The 20,052-nt window shown below is 45.9% G+C and overlaps 1 protein-coding gene across 5 annotated transcripts in view; it reads left to right on the top strand.

Moving 5' to 3' along the window:
• The window catches only part of serac1 (serine active site containing 1), a 523,253-nt gene that overhangs the window by 131,308 nt on the left and 371,893 nt on the right, over positions 1–20,052 (top strand). For all 5 annotated transcript variants that reach the window (XM_068044720.1, XM_068044721.1, XM_068044722.1 and 2 more), the window contains 2 exons: positions 12,640–12,802; positions 13,089–13,239. In XM_068044720.1, the coding sequence (XP_067900821.1) occupies positions 12,640–12,802; positions 13,089–13,239 (314 nt within the window). The remainder of the gene's footprint in view (positions 1–12,639; positions 12,803–13,088; positions 13,240–20,052) is intronic.

Consider the following 20,052-nt stretch of genomic DNA (forward strand, 5'->3'; position numbering starts at 1 on the left):
GTGTGATGGATTACTCTCCACTTGCCTGAATGGGTGCAGCTCCAACAACACTCAAGAAGCTCAACACCATCCAGGACAAAGCAGCTCGCTTGATTGGCACCCCATTCACAAACATTCACTCCCTCCACCACCGACGCACAGTGGCAGCAGTGTTTACCATCTACAAGATGCACTGCAGCAACTCACCAAGGCTCCTTAGACATTACCTTCCAAACCCATGACCTATACCAACTAGAAGGACAAGGGCAGCAAATGCATGGGAACACCACCACCTACGAGTTCCCCTCCAAGTCATACACCATCCTGACTTGGAACTATATCGCCATTCCTTCATTGTCGCTGGGTCAAAATCCTGGAACTCCCTTCCTAACAGGTGTACCTACATCAAATGGACTGCAGCGGTTCAAGAAGGCAGCTCACCACCACCTTCTCAAGGGCAATTAGGGATGGGCAATAATTGCTGGCTTAGCCAGTGATGCCCACATCCCGTGAATGAATAAAAAAACCCAAAAAACTATGTAATATTACTTGCTCTTTTGATATGTGAACTCTTGTAAGAGTCACAGGACTACAAGTAATATCCAAAGAAAATGTGGATTTTTATTATAATCTTACACACAAACCGTTAGAGCACAAGCGCACCTACACATGTTTCACTCTGTTGGGCTCCACCCACAACTATCTGGTCATGTGTGACACGACTTTGCTTACAGCTTCTTCAGGTCATCCCACAACACTGAGGCACAGTGGCGCAGTAGTTAGCACCGCCGCCTCACAGCTCCAGAGACCTGGGTTCAGTTTTGGGTACTGCCTTTGCGGAGTTTGTCATTTCTCCCTGTGACCGCATGGGTTTCCCCCGGTTGCTCCGGTTTCCTCCCACAGCCAAAGACTTGCAAGTTGATAGGTAAATTGGCCATTGTAAATTGCCCCCAGTATTGGTAGGTGGTCGGAGAATTGAGGGAAGGTGGGGTGTGGTAGGGAATATGGGATTAATGTAGGATTAGTATAAATGGGTGGTTGATGGTCGGCACAGACTCGGTGGTCTGAAGGGTCTGATTCAGTGCTGGATCTCTCGATGACTCCTCTGAGCAGGTAAATAACAAACTTTATTAATCGGCATCTAGTTGTTGTATTTACTGCTTGCTTTTGAGCTGGTCACGCCATTCAGATTTACTGCAGAGAGTTTTTGTAGACATGTTCCTGCAAGTGAGCCTTGTCCCCCTTCAATTTGGATCCTTTCAACATTCTTTCTTCAGAGGTCCCAAAGGTTCAACATTACTCCAGTAACTGTCATATCTTAGATTTAAAATAGTCTCGTTACTGTATCTAGTTCCCTTCAGAATAACAGATACTAAATTTCAATACGACGCGTAGCAAATTGCAGAGATGTACAAAATATACAATTGAAGGTAGTTTACAGAGTAGCTGAGAATTGGTTACTGCTGTACTCTGGAGTTTTACTTGATTGCCTTTTGTTGTCTAGAAGGCAATTTCCCAGGGATCTTTCCTAAATTGGCCTCAGTTTTTTATTGCCTCTCTCAGGATATTGTGTCATTGTGGGGAGGGGATGGTTTGAAGGTGCATGGCTGAATGGGGGGAGAGGGAGAATAATGGTCCAGACAGTTGTTCCCCATCTATATAAACACAATGACAATAGGAGTTGTGAACTAATTATGTTACTGAGAGCAGTGTCTGACTTTGTTCAAGTTTATTGTGCTGCTAATTCTACCTATTTTCACTATTTGTCAGTCGTGGCTCAGTTGGTCGCATTCTTGTCTCTGAGTCAGAAGGTTGTGGATTCATGGGTACTGAGGGAGTGCTGCACTGTTGGAGGTGCCATCTTTCGAATGAGCCATTAAACCGACGCCCCATCTGCCCTCTCAGATGGACGTAAAAGATTCCATGGTACTATTTTGGAGAAGAGCAAAGGAGTAATCCACAGTATCCTGGCCAATATTTATCGCTCAATCAACATTACAAAAATTATTATTGTCATATTGCTGTTTGTAGGAGCTTTCTGAGGACAAATTGGCTGCCATGTTTCCTACTTTATGACAGTGAATATACTCCAGAAGTACTTAATCGGCTGCAAAGTGCTTTGGGATGTCCTGTGGTCGTGAAAGTTGCTATGTAGATGCAAGTCTTTTTCCCAGCTTGAAGTTCAACACTTGTTTAAAAACTTCAGAATATATCAAATCTCTGGATTACTCGCAGTGCCACGTGCTAGTGAGTATAGGAATAGTAGGATAAAACAGATTAACATGGTTAAAAAATAAAGTAAAATGAAATAAAATAAAAGACAATTTTCGTGTCATCTGCTCTGAAATTGTTGAATTCAATGTTGAGTCCAGAAGACAGTAAAGTGCCGAATAGGAAGATGAGGTGCTGTTCCTCGAGCTTACGTTGAGGTTCACTAGAACACTGCAGCAGGCCAATAGATGCTGGCTTGTGAGCAATGACCACATAACATGAATGAATAAATAAAAAGGTGTTCTTCTAGTGGCAGTAAATAGCATGGCTGAGTTATTGAATGAGTACTTTGCATCTGTCTTCACTGGAGAAGAAGATGCTGCCAATGTAGCAGTAAAAGAGAGGTAGTCATGATATTCGATAGCTTAAAAAGATAGAAAAGAGAAACTTAAATGGCTGGCATGTAGAAAAATCACCCAGTCCAGATGGGATACATCCTAGGTTACCAAAGGTGGAAATTGTGGAGGCTCTGGCTACAATCTTCAAATGCTCCTTAGATATTGGGGTAGTGCCAAAGGTTTGGAACATTGCAAGTGTCACAACTGTGTTCATAAAAGGGGAGAAGGATAAACCCAACAACTATTGGCCAGTCAATCTAACATCAATGGTGGGGAATCTTTTAGACACAATAATGTGGAACAAAATTAATTGGCACTGGGAAAAATATTGGCTAATTATGAAAGCCAACATAGATTTCTTAAATCCCTCTGTGACCTCACTCCTCCCTATCTCTGTAATCACCTCCAGCCCCACAACTCTCCAAGATACCTGTGCTCCTCTAATTCTGGCCTCTTGTGCATCTGTAATTTTAATCGCTCCATCATTGGTGCCATTCCTTCAGTTGTCTGGGCCCCAAACTCTTGAATACCCTCCGACACCTCTCCGGCTCTCCGCCTCACTTTACTCCTTCAAGACACTCCTTAAAACCTACCTCTGGCTAAGCTTTAGTGGCTTGGTGTCATACCTTGTTTTATATTGCTCCTGTGAGGTGCCTTGGAAACTTTATCTCATTAAAAGCACTATATAAATATAAGTTGTTCTTAAAGGCAAATTGTATTTGATTAACTTGATTGAGTTCTTTGAGGAAATAATGGAGAGGATTGATGAAAGTTGATGTGTATGTGGGCTTCCAAAAGAGCGTTTGACACAATACAATGTAACAGACCTGTAAGCAAAATTAAAAGGACAATGGCAAAGTGGGTAAGAAACTGGCTAAGAAACAGAAAGCAGAGAGTCGTGGTGAACTGTTGTTTTTCAGATTAGAGGGAAGTACACAGTGGTATTAAGACCGGTGCTCTTTTTGATACATATTAATGACCTGGTCTTGGGTATACAGGGCATAATTTTAAAGTTTGCTGATGGCACAAAACTTAGAAATGAAGTAAACAGTGAGGTGTACAGTAACAGACTTCAGGAGGACATAAACAGACTGGTGAAATGGGCAGAAAAATGGCAGATGAAATTTAATGCAGAGAAGTGTGAAGTTATACATTTTGGTGGGCTAGGTGAGGAGAGGCAATATATACTAAATGGTGTTAATGTTTCAGGTCTGTGTCAGACCTGAAATGTTAATTCCGTTTCTCTCTCCACAGATGCTGCCTGACCTGCTGAGGGTGTCCAGCATTTTCTGTTTTTGTTTCGGATTTCTGGCACCCGCAATATTTTGCTTTTGGATAAACTAATTGGTACCATGATTGCAGGCTCATGGTCGCAGAAGCTGCTACCCAGCTGAAAGGGTTTATTGGCGAAGGCTACTACATGGAGATGTTGGAGCATCGGTGTCTACGAAGACTGCAGCTGTCCAGGCAGGTGGTGTCGGAGCTGTGCACAATGCTGGAGGAAAGTTTTTAGGCCAGTAGGATGTGGTGGCAACCCATTGCCTGTGGTGGTGAGTCACCATGGCCCCCAACTTCTATGCCTCAGGATCATTCCATGGATCCCCTGGAGACATCTGTTGGATTTTCCAGTCAGCGGCCCACCTCTGCATCAAACTGGTAACGGATTCCTTGTACCAGATGAGGCTGAGACTGCGGTTAGATTCAGGACATCGCTGAAGTGCCCCCAGTTCAGAGGGTAATTGACTGCACGCATGTGGCCATCAAGGGGCCCACAGAGCAGCCAGGAGCCTTCATCAATAGGAAGGGTTTCCACTTGCTGAATGTACAGCTGGTTTGCGACCGCCGCAAATTGATCAAGCAAGGTGTGTACAAGGTTCCTGGGAAGCTGTCATGACTCTTGCATCCTGAGACAGTTCCAGGTCACAGCCTCAGCTTTTCAGGCCAACTGAATGTCTCCGTGGATGGATACGGGTGAAGAGGGCTATGCTCTGAAGATATGGCTCTTACACCTGTCTGGCACTCCAACACACAGACAGAGGACATCTACAACTGGTGCCATGCAACTGCATGGGCATCCATTCAGCAGACTATAGGCCTGCTGAAAATAAAATTCTGTTGCCTGGATAGATCTAGGGGAGCCCTGCAGTGCACACCATCAAGGATCTCGTATCATAGTGGTATGCAGTGCTATACACAACCAGACGCTGCCGAGCAGAGTAACATTGGAGAATGAGGATCTCCTTGTGTGCGCACCCTGCTCTGAGGAGGAGGCGGCGAAGGAGGATTTGGAGGGGGCTCGAGACCAGGCGGCAAATGGCAATGCACCCGTCAGGCCGCGCCAATGGCTTTGAGATGTGTGTTAGGGAGGCATGTGAAACCCTCATACAGACACGTTTCTCCTGAGCCAACTTAAACACCTTTGTAAATGCTCAATTTTTTCCCTCACAGTCCTGTTGGCCTTTCTTTGATTGCCCTCACCATCTCAGTTGGCCCGCCATGACAGGACACCAAGGTATGCATTCACCATTGTCCTCATGCAGTGCAGGCATTCTTCTTAATTCCTTCACAAGCACTCACCAGCTGGTGATGCTCCAATGGTGCAGAAATAAGCACCCGAGACCTTAGCTGAAGCAAAACATCACCTTTCATTTAGCGCACTATTATTGTGTAATGTCAAAGATTAGGCTATCACCTGAGGGCGGCATAGTGGCGCAGTGGTTAGCACCGCAGCCTCACAGCTCCAGGGACCCGGGTTCGGTTCCGGGTACTGCCTGTTTGGAGTTTGCAAGTTCTCCCTGTGTCTGCGTGGGTTTTCTCCGGGTGCTCCGGTTTCCTCCCACAAGCCAAAAGACTTGCAGGTTGATAGGTAAATTGGCCATTATAAATTGTCACTAGGATAGGTAGGTGGTAGGGAAATGGAGGGACAGGTGGGGATGTTTGGTCGGAATATGGGATTAGTGTAGGATTAGTATAAATGGGTGGTTGATGTTCGGCACAGTCTCGGTGGGCCGAAGGGCCTGTTTCAGTGCTGTATCTCTAATCTAAAACCTGCTGTGACCCAAGTACATCTAGGTGGTTTTATGCAAACTCTTGTGGGTGCTCCTACGTGTGCTGTCCCAGTGCATGCAGCTGAAGTGCCAGGCAGCTTGCCTTTTTGCTTTGGTGCATTAGATGACCGCGGTGGACGTCCTCCAGGTGGCTGACTCCTTGAGCACTTCAGCACATGCGTGACCGCCTGCATCTGTGCAGGAGCCGACTCCGACATCACAACTTCATGAAGCATTTGGTGTCACTGTTAATGGGGGATGAGGAGCCACCGTTGACGCCAGGAGAACACTGAGTGGAGCTCCCAGGGGCTTCAGGCAACTACTCTTCCACCTTTTGAAGGCCTGGCTCCCCTTTTCTGTGCTCCTGGAGTGCTTGAGCCCCTGGCGAGGGGTCCATGTGTCTCAGGTCCATCTTGCTCATTCATTGCTCCACAGAGCTCCTGGATGAGGTGATGGTATGCAGGCCAACGTGTACCTCAGTAAGACTGAGAGGAAGAGCAGGCAGGGAGATGTTACGGAGCACAGCGGGACTGGTGGTCTGAAGTGCATTTGTTTCAATGCAAGAAGTATAACAGGCAAGGCAGATGAACTTAGAGCTTGGATTAGTACTTGGAACTATGATGTTGTTGCTATTACAGAGATTTGGTTGAGGGAAGGACAGGATTGGCAGCTAAATGTTCCAGGATTTAGAAGCTTCGGGTGGGATAGAGGAGGATGTAAAAGGGGTGGGGGAGTTGCATTACTTGTGAAGGAGAATATCACAGCTGTACTGCGGGAGGACACCTCTGAGGGGTTGTGCAGCGAGGCAATATGGGTGGAGCTCAGGAATAGGAACGGTGCAGTCACAATGTTGGGGATTTGCTACAGGCCTCCCAACAGCCAGCGGGAGGTAGAGGAGCAGATTTGTAGACAGATTTTGGAAAGATGTAAAGGTAACAGGGTTGTAGTGGTGGGTGATTTTAACTTCCCCTATATTCACCGGGACTCACTTAGTGCTAGGGGCCTGGATGGGGCAGAATTTGTGAGGAGCATCCAGGAGGGCTTCTTGAAACAATATGTAGATAGTCCAACTAGGGATGGGGCCATACTGGACCTGGTATTGGGGAATGAGCCCGGCCAGGTGGTCGAAGTTTCAGTTGGGGAGCATTTCGCGAACAGTGACCATAATTCCGTAAGTTTTAAGGTACTTGTGGATAAGGATAAGAGTATCCTTCGGGTGAAGGTGCTAAATTGGGGGAAGGTTAATTATAACAATATTAAGCAGGAACTGAAGAATTTAGATTGGGGGCAGCTGTTTGAGGGTAAATCAACATCTGACATGTGGGAGTCTTTCAAACGTCAGTTGATTAGAATCCAGGACCAGCATGTTCCTGTGAGGAAGAAGGATAAGTTTGGCAAGTTTCAGGAACCTTGGATAACGCGGGATATTGTGAGCCTAGTCAAAAAGAAAAAGGAAGCATTCGTAAGGGCTGGAAGGCTAGGAACAGACGAATCCCTTGAGGAATATAAAGACAGTAGGAAGGAACTTAAGCAAGGAGTCAGGAGGGCTAAAAGGGGCCATGAAAAGTAATTGGCAAACAGGATTAAGGAAAATCCCAAGGTTTTTTATACGTATATAAAGAGCAAGAGGGTAACGAGGGAAAGGGTTGGCCCACTGAAGGACAGAGAAGGGAATCTATGTGTGGAGCCAGAGGAAATGGGCAAGGTACTAAATGAGTACTTTGCATCAGTATTTACCAAAGAGAAGGACTTGGTGGATGATGAGCCTAGGGAAGGGAGTGTAGATAGTCTCAGTCATCTCATTATCAAAAAGGAGGAGGTGTTGGGTGTCTTGCAAAGCATGAAGGTAGATAAGTCCCCAGGGCCTGATGGGATCTACCCCAGAATACTGAGGGAGGCAAGGGAAGAAATTGCTGGGGCCTTGACAGAAATCGTTGCATCCTCATTGGCTACAGGTGAGGTCCCAGAGGACTGGAGAATAGCCAATGTTGTTCCTTTGTTTAAGAAGGGTAGCAAGGATAATCCAGGAAATTATAGGCCAGTGAGCCTTACGTCAGTGGTAGGGAAATTATTAGAGAGGATTCTTCGGGACAGGATTTACTCCCATTTGGAAACAAACGAACTTATTAGCGAGAGGCAGCATTGTTTTGTGAAGGGGAGGTCATGTCTCACTAACTTGATTGAGTTTTTTGAGGAAGTGACAAAGATGATTGATGAAGGAAGGATGTTATCTATATGGACTTCAGTAAAGCCTTTGACAAGGTCCCTCATGGCAGACTGGTACAAAAGGTGAAGTCACACGGGATCAGAGGTGAGCTGGCAAGATGGATACAGAACTGGCTTGGTCATAGAAGACAGAGGGTAGCAGTGGAAGGGTGCTTTTCTGAATGGAGGGATGTGATTAGTGGTGTTCCACAGGGATCAGTGCTGGGACCTTTGCTGTTTGTAGTATATATAAATGATTTGGAGGAAAATGTAGCTGGTCTGATTAGTAAGTTTGTAGACGACACAAAGGTTGGTGGAGTTGCGGATAGTGTTGAGGATTGTCAGAGGATACAGCAGGATATAGATCGGTTGGAGACTTGGGCGGAGAAATGGCAGATGGAGTTTAATCCGGACAAATGTGAGGTAATGCATTTGGAAGGTCTAATGCAGGTGGGAAGTATACAGTAAATGGCAGAACCCTTAGGAGTATTGACAGGCAGAGAGATCTGGGCGTACAGGTCACAGAAAGTGGCACTGCAGGTGGATAAGGTAGTTAAGAAGGCATACGGCATGATTGCCTTCATTGGTCGGGGCATAGAGTATAAAAATTGGCACGTCATGCTGCAGCTGTACAGAACTTTAGTTAGGCCACACTTTGGAGAAGGTACAGAAGAGGTTTACCAGGATGTTGCCTGGTCTGGAGGGCATTAGCTATGAGGAGAGGTTGGATAAACTCGGATTGTTTTCACTGGCGGTGGTGGAGGGGCGACATGATAGAGATTTACAAAGTTATGAGCGGCATGGACAGAGGGGATCGCCAGAAGCTTTTTCCCAGGGTGGAAGAGTCAGTTACTGGGGGACATAGGTTTAAGGTGAGAGGGGCAAAGTTTAGAGGGGATGTGCGAGGCAAGTTCTTTACACAGAGGGTGGTGAGTGCCTGGAACTTGCTGCCGGGGGAGGTGGTGGAAGCAGGTACAATAGCGACGTTTAAGAGGCATCTTGACAAATATATGAATAGGATGGGAATAGAGGGATATGGTCTCCAGAAGTGCAGAATGTTTTAGTTTAGGCAGGCATCAAGATCGGCGCAGGCTTGGAGGGCCGAATGGCCTGTGCCTGTGCTGTACTGTTCTTTGTTCCTGCATCCACTTGGTGGTTTGCTGCATGTGGCTCTCCATGAGGGCCACCACTCTCTCATTTTTTCATTTCATTTCATTTAGAGATACAGCACTGAAACAGGCCCTTCGGCCCACCGAGTCTGTGCCGACCATCAACCACACATTTATACTAATCCTACACTAATCCCATTTTCCTACCACATTCCCACCTGTCCCTATATTCCCCTACCACCTACCTTTACTGGGGGCAATTTATAATGGCCAATTTACCTATCAACCTGCAAGTCTTTTGGTGGTGGGAGGAAACCGGAGTACCCGGCAAAAACCCACGCAGACACAGGGAGAACTTGCAAACTCCACACAGGCAGTACCCAGAATTGAACCCGGGTCGCTGGAGCTGTGAGGCTGCGGTGCTAACCACTGCGCCACTGTGCTGCCCTCTCGATGGAGGAGGCCATACACTCATAAGCCAGAGACATGGTGCCATTCATGGCATGGATGAACTCCTTCATCGTCTGTTGCAGAGTGCAAACAGCCTCTAGGAACTCTGGCAGATGTCCACAAATTTAACGCTGCTGTTCCAGCATCTGCCGCTTTGCTGGTGACTCCCAAGGTTCACCATCTGCGTGAAACTGAGCATTGCTGGACCTTTACTTAATCCTCCGATGGGGAGTGGCCACAGCTGTCACTGTTTTTGTTAGCTGCTTGCATGCTTCTGTGCTGTGCTCACCAGCTGGAGCCACCCTTTCTAGCCATGCACTGATGCCCACTGACGTACGATTATCTGCGCTTGTGGAAGATGCGCTAGAATGATATGATGCTGTCTCTTCAGATGGTGGCTCCTCCTCCGAGATCTCAAGCAATTGCTCTGCCCTCATTGTTGCCTCATTTGCTGTTTGACCTGTGAGAGAGACAAGCATGATGTTCGGGCACTCTGCCTTTCGCCAACTCCTTCTGCCTGTCATGCATCTGGAGCTCCTTGTGTTTGTCACTGGCTCCAGGTGCACCTTACAGCGAGTCAGAAGGTTCAATGGACACTCCATGAAATTATTCATTCTCTTAGGGGCTCCACACCTGCCTCACCCTCACAGAATTGTTACAGTGCGGAAGGAGGCCATTCAGCCCATCATGTCCGCACCGACTCTCTGAAAGAGAGTTCCATTCCCCTGCCTTCTCCCCATAACCCTGCACGTTCTTCCTTTTCATATAACTGTCAAATTCCCTTTTGAATGCCTCAATTGAACCTGCCTCCACCACGTTCTCAGGCAGCACATTCCAGACCTGCGTGAAAAAGTTTTTCCTCATGTCACTTTTGCTTCTCTTAACAAATACTTCAAATCTGTGCCCCCTCATTCTTGATCCTTTCATGAGTGGGAACAGTTTCTCTCTGTCTACTCTGTCCAGACCCCTCATGATTTTGAATACTTCTATCAAATCACCTCTCAGCCTTCTCTTCTCCAAGGAAAACAGACCTAACTTCTCCAATCTATCTTCATAACTGAAATTTCTCATCCCTGGAACCACTCTCGTGAATCTTTTCTGTACTCTCTCCATGCCCTCACGTCTTTCCTCAAGTGCAGCGCCCAGAATTGGACGCAATACTCCAGCTGAGGCCGAACTAGTGTTTTATACAAGCTCAACATAACTTCCTTGCTCTTGTACTCTATGTCCCTATTAATAAAGCCCAGGATACTGTATGCTTTATTAACCGCTCTCTCAACCTGTCCAGCAACCTTCAATGACTTATGTACATATACACTTAGATCCCTCTGCTCCTGCATGTCTTTTAGAATTGTACCCTTCATTCTAATTGTCTCTCCATGTTCTTCCTATCAAAATGAATCACTTCACTTTTCTCTGCATTGAACTTCATCTGCCATCTGTTTGCCCATTCTACCAACTTGTCTATGTCCTTTTGAAGTTCTGCACTATCCTCCTCACAGTTCACAATGCTTCCAAGTTTCATTTCTATTTTTTTTAAATTTTATTTATTTAAATAACAGGCCTTTTGGCCCACCGAGTCTGTGCCGACCATCAACCGCCCATTTATACTAATCCTCCACTAATCCCATATTCCTACCACATCCCCACCTGTCCCTATATTCCCCTACCACCTACCTATACTAGGGGCAATTTATAATGGCCAATTTACCTACCAACCTGCAAGTCTTTGGCTGTGGGAGGAAACCGGAGCACCCGGCGAAAACCCACGCAGACACAGGGAGAACTTGCAAACTCCACACAGGCAGTACCCAGAATTGAACCCGGGTCGCTGGAGCTGTGAGGCTGCGATGCTAACCACTGCGCCACTATGCCGCCCTAATCATCCAAAGTATCATCCAAACTTTGAAATTTAGCCCTGTGCACCAAGGTCTAGGTCATTAATATATATCAGGAAAAGCAAGGGTCCCAACACTGATCCTTGGGGAATTCCACCACAAACCTTCTTCCAGCCCGCAAAAAACATCCTCAGTGAAAGGCTGCCCTGCTGAAACCCCTCCTAACTCCATTGCTGCCTCTACCATCACGGTCAATACAGCAAACAATGGCAATCCGCCTCCAGTTCATCTTCGCTCCCTGGCATTGTGAGCTCACTTCTGCAAATACAGGCACACACCGTGTCACTTGTATCTCACAGTCTGCTGCGCTCGTCATTCTGTGCCAGTTTCAAGGTCCTGCATTATGCCACTGGGAGGCCTGCTGCTAGGGGCCATTTAGTATTGGCAATGCAACTATCAACACTGACTGACCAGAGGCCTCTGCTGGGAGGGTACTGTGCCTCTTGCTGTAAATGCTGGTGCCTGGTCATGCCCCATGCCTCGGTCATCAACCTCTTCTCCCATTTCATTGGTGCCTTTTGTGACATCCAAGGCTGCAAGCGTGGTATAAAGAGGTCTCAACAGTCTGTCGCAGGAGGGTTTAAAGGAGTAGACTATACATGTTAAAATAGAACCTTGGATCCAAAAGACTATTACATTTTTATTTTGGTATGCTCAAATTCATTATCTTTCCATTCTTCTTTTGTCTGCTCATTTCAACCTAGAGAATGCGATTTATGCCACCCAATCTGTCTATTTATGAATGATATCTTGCAAAAACTTAGCAATTGGAACAGCTTTTAGTCCAACCTCATAAGTTTCCATCCTTCAAAGTTGAGTTCAACTAATTCTGCCCTTTATGTTGAGGGCTATCCAAAAACACATCTCTCTTTTTCATTTTACCAACAGAAATCCAAGTGCATGTGCGCTGTTCCTCCAGTTCTGTGATATTTCAATGGCATCTCTGCCACCTGGCTGCTGCTTTAAAGTCACCTCTTATACCTATGCTAGTGGGCTGTTTCTAATTTTAAATTGGCAGCAGTGGTTTTCATGAGGGAACGTTGCCATTTAAACATTACAGTGTTGGAGGAAATTGGGAAATTGCTCCACTGGGGGGAAACAAGAGGGACTATATGAGATTTGAGTAGGAGGAGCTCCCACCCACCCCCATTACTTCCGTCATCAAATAGAGAGATAGGTTTCTGCTCCTAAATGCAAGTATAATTAGTGGTTTATTTTTGAAAGGGGAGATTTTATTTTCTTTGGTGTTGTTCCATTTTGGTGTTTGATGCTGTCTCTACTGTATTTGTACTGGTTTCTTTAAGCTGACATGATTTTTTTTTTTAACTTGCACTCATACCAGGTTCCCAGCCACTGTGACAAGATTGTACTGAATGGAGGTCTGCAGTTGCTTCAGAAAATGTACCAGCTGCGTCAAGATTCTCAAACAATTCAAAGAAATATTATTCGGACGATTGGAAATTTGGCTTTAAATGAACATCTCCACTCAGCTATAGCACAGTCAGGTGCAGTGATAGCATTATGTGCCAGATCTCCTGGTTATTCTGAAAAGAATGAAGATTAATCTAGAACTTAATATAGTTTATGTACTGGTGAGAAAAATGTACCCTTTCTTTTGATACAGCTGTTTTTATTCGGTTTTCTTTATCTGTTAGTATATTCAAATGATTGTTTTATCCATTGACTTCAAGGTATTGCGAAGGCATCTATATTGGTCAATATATTTTTCTTACTGAAGAAATGACAAACTGTGGAATGTGTAATCTCATGTACAGGATTCTTGAATTACAGGATGGATTGGTATACTAGCTGAAGCGATGAAATCACCACATGTTATTCAGGCTTCACATGCAGCAAGAGCCTTGGCAAATCTTGACAGGGACACCGTGGTGGAGAAGTATGAGGATGGAGTATATATTCTTCACCCTCAGTACAGAACCAGGTAAATGGATGTTAAAATACTCTTTGTTTTTTGAAAATAATTAACCTTTTCATGAATACCTCGGGCAAGCTATTTAAGGGGTTGACCTTTCAAGGACATAGTGCCTGTCATTCTGCCTCCGGTCCAGTAACTCATTGCTTTGTAATTTAATCCATTTCGTCCAGTTTTCTGACGCACACTCCCTTCGAGTGCAGCTCACGTCTCAGTGCACAGGATCAGTGAATTAATCTTATCCCATTTTGTATTATAATAGGTTGCTTCTACAACAACAACTTGATATAGCTCCTTTAACATAGTAAAATGTCTCGAGTCGTTTCACAAGAGCATTGTCAGGCAACATTTAAAATTGAACCACCAGAAACATTAGGACAGGTGACCAAAAGCTTTAGCAAAGAGGTAGGTTTTAAGGAGTGTCTTAAAGAAGGAGAGGCAGAGAGCTTTAGGGAAGGAATTCCAGAGCCCAGTGGTGGGTTGATGGAAATTTGGGATGCATAAGAGGCCAGAATGGAGGAACACAGATCACGCAAGGTTATAGAATCATAGAGAGTTTAAGGCACAAAAAGAGGCCACTTGGCCCATCATGTCTGTGCCGGCCGAAAAACGATCCACCTATTCTAATCCCACCTTCCAGCACTTGGTCCATAGCCCTGCAGCGTACGGCACTTGAGGTGCATATCCAGACTCCTTTTGAATGAGTTGAGCGTCTCTGCCTCAACTACCCTTTCAGGTAGTGAGTTCCAGACTATCATCACCCTCTGGGTGAAAATGTTTTTCCTCATCTCCCCTCTAATTTTTCTACCAATCACTTTAAACCTATGCTACCCTGTCACTGACCTCTCTGCTAAGGTGAATAGATCCTTCACCTCCACTCTATCCAGGCCCCTGAAAATTTTGTACATTTCAATCAGATCTCCCCTCAGTCTTCTCTGTTCCAAGGAGAACCACAGCCTAACCAATCTTTCCTCATAGCTGCATTTTTCCAGTCCTGGCAACATCTTGTAAATCTCCTCTGTACCCTCTCTACTGTAGTTACATCTTTTCTGTAGTGAGGTGACCAGAACCGGACACAGTACTCAAGTTGTGGCCTAGCCAATGCGTTATACTAATTCCAGCATAACCTCCCTGCTCTTGTATTCTATACCTTGGCTAATAAAGGAAAGGATTCCATATGCCTTCTTAACCACCTTATCGACCTGTCCTGCTACCTTCAGTCCAGACATTCATTCCAAGGTCCCTTACTTCCTCTACACTTCTCAGTATTTTCCCATTAATCATGTACTCCTTTTCCGTGTTTGACCTCCCCAAATGCATCACCTCACACTTCTCCAAGTTGAATTCCATTTGCCACTTTTCTGTCCATCTGACCAGACCATCAATATCTTCCTGCAGCCTACAGCTATCCTCCTCTCGCTGTCTACCACATGGCCAGTCTTTGAGTCGTCTGCAAATTTCTTGATCATGCCCCTACATTTACGTCCAAATCTTTAATATACACCACAAAAAGCAGGGGACCCAGCACTGAGCCCTGCGGAACGCCACTGGAAACAGCCAGCCAGTCGTTAAAACAGCCGTCAACTGTTTGTTTCCTGCCACTAAGCCAATTTTGTATCCACCTAGCTGCACTTCCCTGAATACCATGGGATTTTATTTTTTTAACCAGTTTGCCATGTGGAACCTTGTCAAAAGCCTTGCTAAAATCCATGTAGACCACATCAACTGCACTACCCTCATCTATCTTCCTTGTTACTTCTTCAAAAAATTTGATCAAGTTGGTCAGACAAGATCTTCCCTTAACAAATCCATGCTGACTATCCTTGATTAACCTGTGTCTTTCTAAGTGACAGTTTATCCTGTCTCTCAGAATAGATTCCAATAATTTGCCCACTACTGAGGCTAGACTGACTGGCCTGTAATTATTTGGTCTATCAAACAAAGTTAGAAATTCTCCAATTCTCCGCACCACACCTGTATCTAGTGAGGATGGGAAAATGATGGTCAGACCCTCTGCTATTTCCTGTCTTGCTTCTTTTAACAGCCTAGGATACATTTCATCTGGCCCTGGTGATTTATCAACTTTCAAGGATGCTAATCCCATTAATATTTCCTCTCTCCCTATGTTTATCAGATCCAATACTTCAAACTCCCCCTCCTTAAATACAATATCTGCACATCATCCTCTTTTGTGAAGCCAGAAACAAAGTATTCATTAAGAACCATACCAATATCTTCCGCTCCTACATATAGGTTGCCTTTTTGGTCTTTTATAGGCCCAACGCTCTCCTTAGTAATCCTCTTACTCTAAATGTATTGATAAAATATATTTGGGTTCACCTTGATTTTGCTTGTCAATATTCTTTCATGCCCTCTCCTTGCTTTACTAATTTCCTTTTTGATTTCACCCTTCAACTTTCTATACTTCTCTTGGATTTCTGTAGTATTGAGTTCTCTGTGTTGGACATAAGCTTTCCTTTTCTGCCTTATCTTACCTTGCAGGCTTCTTGACGTCCATGGGGCTCTAGATTTGGCTGCCTCACCCTTTTTCTTTGTGGGAACATGTTTACCCTGAACCCCTTGAATCTCCTCTTTGAATGCCTCTCACTGTTCTGCCACTGATTTACCTTCGAGTAGCTGTTTCCAGTCCATTTTCGCTAAATCACTCCTCAGTTTAGTAAAAATGGCCTTGCCCCATTTGAGAACTCTAACTCCTGTTCTATTATCTCTGTCCTTTTCCATAATTATGTTGAAACTGACTTAATTAAGACCACTAACATCAAAGTGCTTTCCTGCTGCTATTCCTTCCACCTGCCCATCTTCATTTCCTAAAACTAAGTCTAAAACTACGCCCTCTCTTGTTGGACTTGCTACATACTGGGCAAAAAAGTTCTCAAGAATTCTGCTCCCTCAATTCCTTTCACACTAAAACTATCCCAGTTAGTATTGGGGTAATTAAAATCCCCCTACTATTACTGCCTTATTGTTCTTGCACTTCTCAGAGATTTGCCACATATCTACTCTTCTATCTCCCTCTGACTGTTTGGGGGTATATAGTACACTCCCAGCAGTGTGATTGCCCCTTTTTTGTTCCTTAGCTCAATCCATATGGCCTCATTTGATGAACCTTCCAACATATCATCCCTCCTCACAGTTGTAATAGTTTCCTTGACCACAATTGCCACTCCCCCTCCTTTCTTTTCCCCCTCTCTATTGCTTCTGAAAACCCTGCAACCAGGAACGTTGAGTTGCCATTCCTGTCCCTCCTTAAGCTATGTTTCTGTAATAGTTATATCATGCTGCCACGTGTCTATCTGTGCCCTCAGCTCATCTGCTTTATTTGCTGTACTCCTTGCATTGAAATAGATACCTTTGAGCACTGACAAACATTTTTTTTATTTTCTAATCCTGGTTTCCTCTGTCTTCCAGACTCATGCATTAATTTTCCGCCTTCCATTTTAATTTCTGATTTTGTCCCAACTGAGTGTACCCTCAGATCCCCATCCCCCTGCTAAACTAGTTTAAACCCTCCTCAACAGCACTCGCAAAACGTCCCACAAGGAACTCCGTGCCAGCTCTGTTCAGGTGCAACCCATCCGGCCTGTACAGGTGCCAGCTCCCCCAGAGCTGGTCCCAATGTCCCAGGAATCTGAAGCCCTCCCTCCTGCACCATCTTTCCAGCCATGCATTCTTCTGTCTTATCTTTCTATTTCTGTACTCACATGCATGTGGCACTGGGAGTAATCCAGAGATTACTACTTTTGAAGACCTGCTTGCTAATTTCTTATCTAGCTCCCTAAATTCTGACTGCAAGACCACATCCGTCTTTCTACGCATGTCATTTATTAGGACGTGGACTGCTGGCTGTTCACCCTCCCCCTTCAGGATGTTCCGCAGTCGCTCAGTGATATCCTTGACCCTGGCACCAGGGAGGCAACACACCATCCTGGATTCACGTCTGCAGCCACAAACATCTGTCTTTTCCCCTGACTATTGAATACCTATCACTATGGCTCTTCCAGTCTTCCCTGTACCCCACTGTCCAGCAGAGCCACCCATGGTGCCACGGACATGGCTGTGGCTGCACTCCCCAGGTGAAGCATCAGTTTCCTCAGTATTCAGAACTGAATACTTGTTGGAGAGTGAGATGCACTCAGGGGTCCCCTGCACTACCTGCCTCATTGTTTTTGACTGTAAGTGTTGTAGGCCACGATCCTTGGGCTCTATTTATCCGTTCCTCATTCCGTGTTCTTCCCGCAGGGCCACTCCTCTCCCAGAAGGTAAGTGCTCCAGGCCCTGATCCTCAGGCACTATTTATCCGCTCCTCGCTCTGTGTTCTTCCCGCAGCTCAGCTGCTCTCCCGGAGGTAAGTGCTCTCGGCCATGATCCTCTGGCTCTATTTATCCGCTCCTCACTCCGTGTTCTTCCCGCTCCTCTCTGCTGCTCTCCCGGAAGGTAAGGTTGTAGGGATGGAGGAGGTTACAGAGATAGGGAGGGATGAGGCCATGAAGGGATTTGAACACGAAGATAAGAATTTTAAATTCGAGGTGTTGCTGGACCAGGATCCAAGTAGGTCAGTGACCACGGATGGGACTTGATACGACTTAGGGTAGGGGCATAAGAGTTTTGGATGAGCCAAAATTTATAGAGAGTAGAAAATGCGGGACCAGCCAGGCAAGCAATAGAATAATCAAGTCGCAACGTAACAAAGGCAGCAAAGATTCAGCAATAGATGAGCTGAGGCACGGGCAGAGACAGGTAATATAACAGAGGTGTAAATAGTAGATGATGGATTGAATATTGAGGTTGGAATCTCAGCTTGGGGTCAAATAGGACAGGGAGGTTGCATATCCGAAGTGGGAGTTGTATCCATTTCATATTCTGCTGCTGTAAATCAAGTGATAAAGTTCACAATGTAAACTTAAAGAATGTAATATCTAAATTAGTTTTATTAAATTTAAAGAGCTGTGAATGTGAGTGATTGCAATCACTTGGCAACTTGCATATGATATGGTTTTATTCTTTCCTTGTGCAATTTTTGTCAGTTGGATATTCTTCAGGTTCCCCACTGTTTTGGATAATCTATTCAATTTCTTTACATACTGGAGTGCTGAATGTGGGGATTACTAGGAGAGGTATGACAACAGGTCTGGCTGATCCAAAGTCAACAAATGGAATCTTCTGTGATTGTGACCTCTTTACAGCATTCAACAGGGTTAGCCACATCATCATCCTCTATTTCCCAGTTCTATAGAACTGCCCTTGCTTGATTCCAGTTTTAGTTATCTGGACAGAGGGATTTACTTCCCTTTCTCCTGCACTGTCACCTTTGGAGTTCCCAAATGCTCTATCCTTGGCCTCCCTTTGTTTCCTTATTTATATGCTGCCCCTTAGTAATATCATCCATAGGCATGTGGTCAGTTCCCGCTCTACCTATCTCAACTCACCAACTGCCTTTGTGTTATTGAATGTTCAGCATTTGGTCTTGCTCCTTCCTCCTGCTTAACATTGGGAAGACTGAAGCCATCATCTTCAGCCCCCATACCAAATTCTGCTCCCTTGCCTTTGATTCCATCCCTTTCCCAAGCCACTAGATTTTGTGCTGGAGACGGGGCTCCCGGCGCCATGGCGTAAAGGTGGGAGGATCCCCGCCTTGGCCTTTTCACGCCCTCCCCGGATCGTTCCTCTGATCTTTTAACTTCTAAGTTTCCTGGCTGCGACCCCCGTCCCATTCAAGACAGGGATCCTCCCTCCAAGAGCTGCAGGCTAATCAGAAGGAGCTGGCAGCTCAGCAGTATTGGCAGCGCCACCGGTAGTAGCGGCCACTGCCGGTACTGAAGAGGCCTCAGACCCAGACCCAGCACTGGATCCCTTGACCAGAGGTAGGTGAGGCAGGGTCGCCAAGGCCAGTCCGGAAGGCCCCGGTGAGGAGGGACCTGGGGGGTGGTCGTGCAGTCCAGGGGGAAGGGGGTTCTGGGGGATGAAGTGGTTCCTAGCAGGGGTCCTCCATGGGCCACAGATTACCCATGAAGGAGGGCCCCCCCCCACAACCCACAGAGAGTGCACCTCGTGTTACAAGGCGTCCCCGCGTGGCAGAGGCACCCCCGCCCCCTCCCCGCTGCTGGTAAGATCCCAGCGGTGGTGGGAAACGGCCCTTAATTGGCTGTTCATAGGTCACTTAAGGGCCTCAATTGGCCTCTGGGCAGGAAAGCCGTTGTTAGCCTATCCTGCCCCCAAGGGACAGGCCCTTCGCCTCCCCTACCCCCCCCCCCCCCGTTGCGATACTGTAAACCTCCCCATCTCCGACCCCATCTCGGGGCCACACAAAATCACGGCCAGTGTCTCGAGTTGAGTCTGACCATTCACATCATTGGGTCCCATTTGACTTAGAGCTGAGTTTCATATCCATTCCGCCACAAAGACTGCTTACTTCCACCTTTACCTATGCCCCTATCTCAGCCCTTTGCAGGTGAAACCCCTTGTACATGCCTTAGTCACCTGCAGGCTGGATTACCCCAATATTTTCCTTTCCAGCATCCTGTCCTTTGCCTATTCCGTCAGTATCATGTCTTGCATTAAGATCTGTTGAAACATCGCCAATGTTCTCATACCTATATTGGATTCCCATTCCCCAACACATTGGGCTTTATTTTAACATGCAAGGTTGCTGGGACATGGTGGGATGTTTCTGGCACGGTTGAGGGGCATAAATCCATGAAAAATGTCAGTGTGTCAGAAACCTGACGTGATTCCCCACACTTCCACATTTAACTGGTGGGTGTTTGCAGGCTCATGGGAAACCCCTGTAGGGATGTTGGGTCT

This window comes from Heterodontus francisci, chromosome 13, assembly GCF_036365525.1.
Source record: "Heterodontus francisci isolate sHetFra1 chromosome 13, sHetFra1.hap1, whole genome shotgun sequence".
Lineage (NCBI taxonomy): Eukaryota > Metazoa > Chordata > Chondrichthyes > Heterodontiformes > Heterodontidae > Heterodontus > Heterodontus francisci.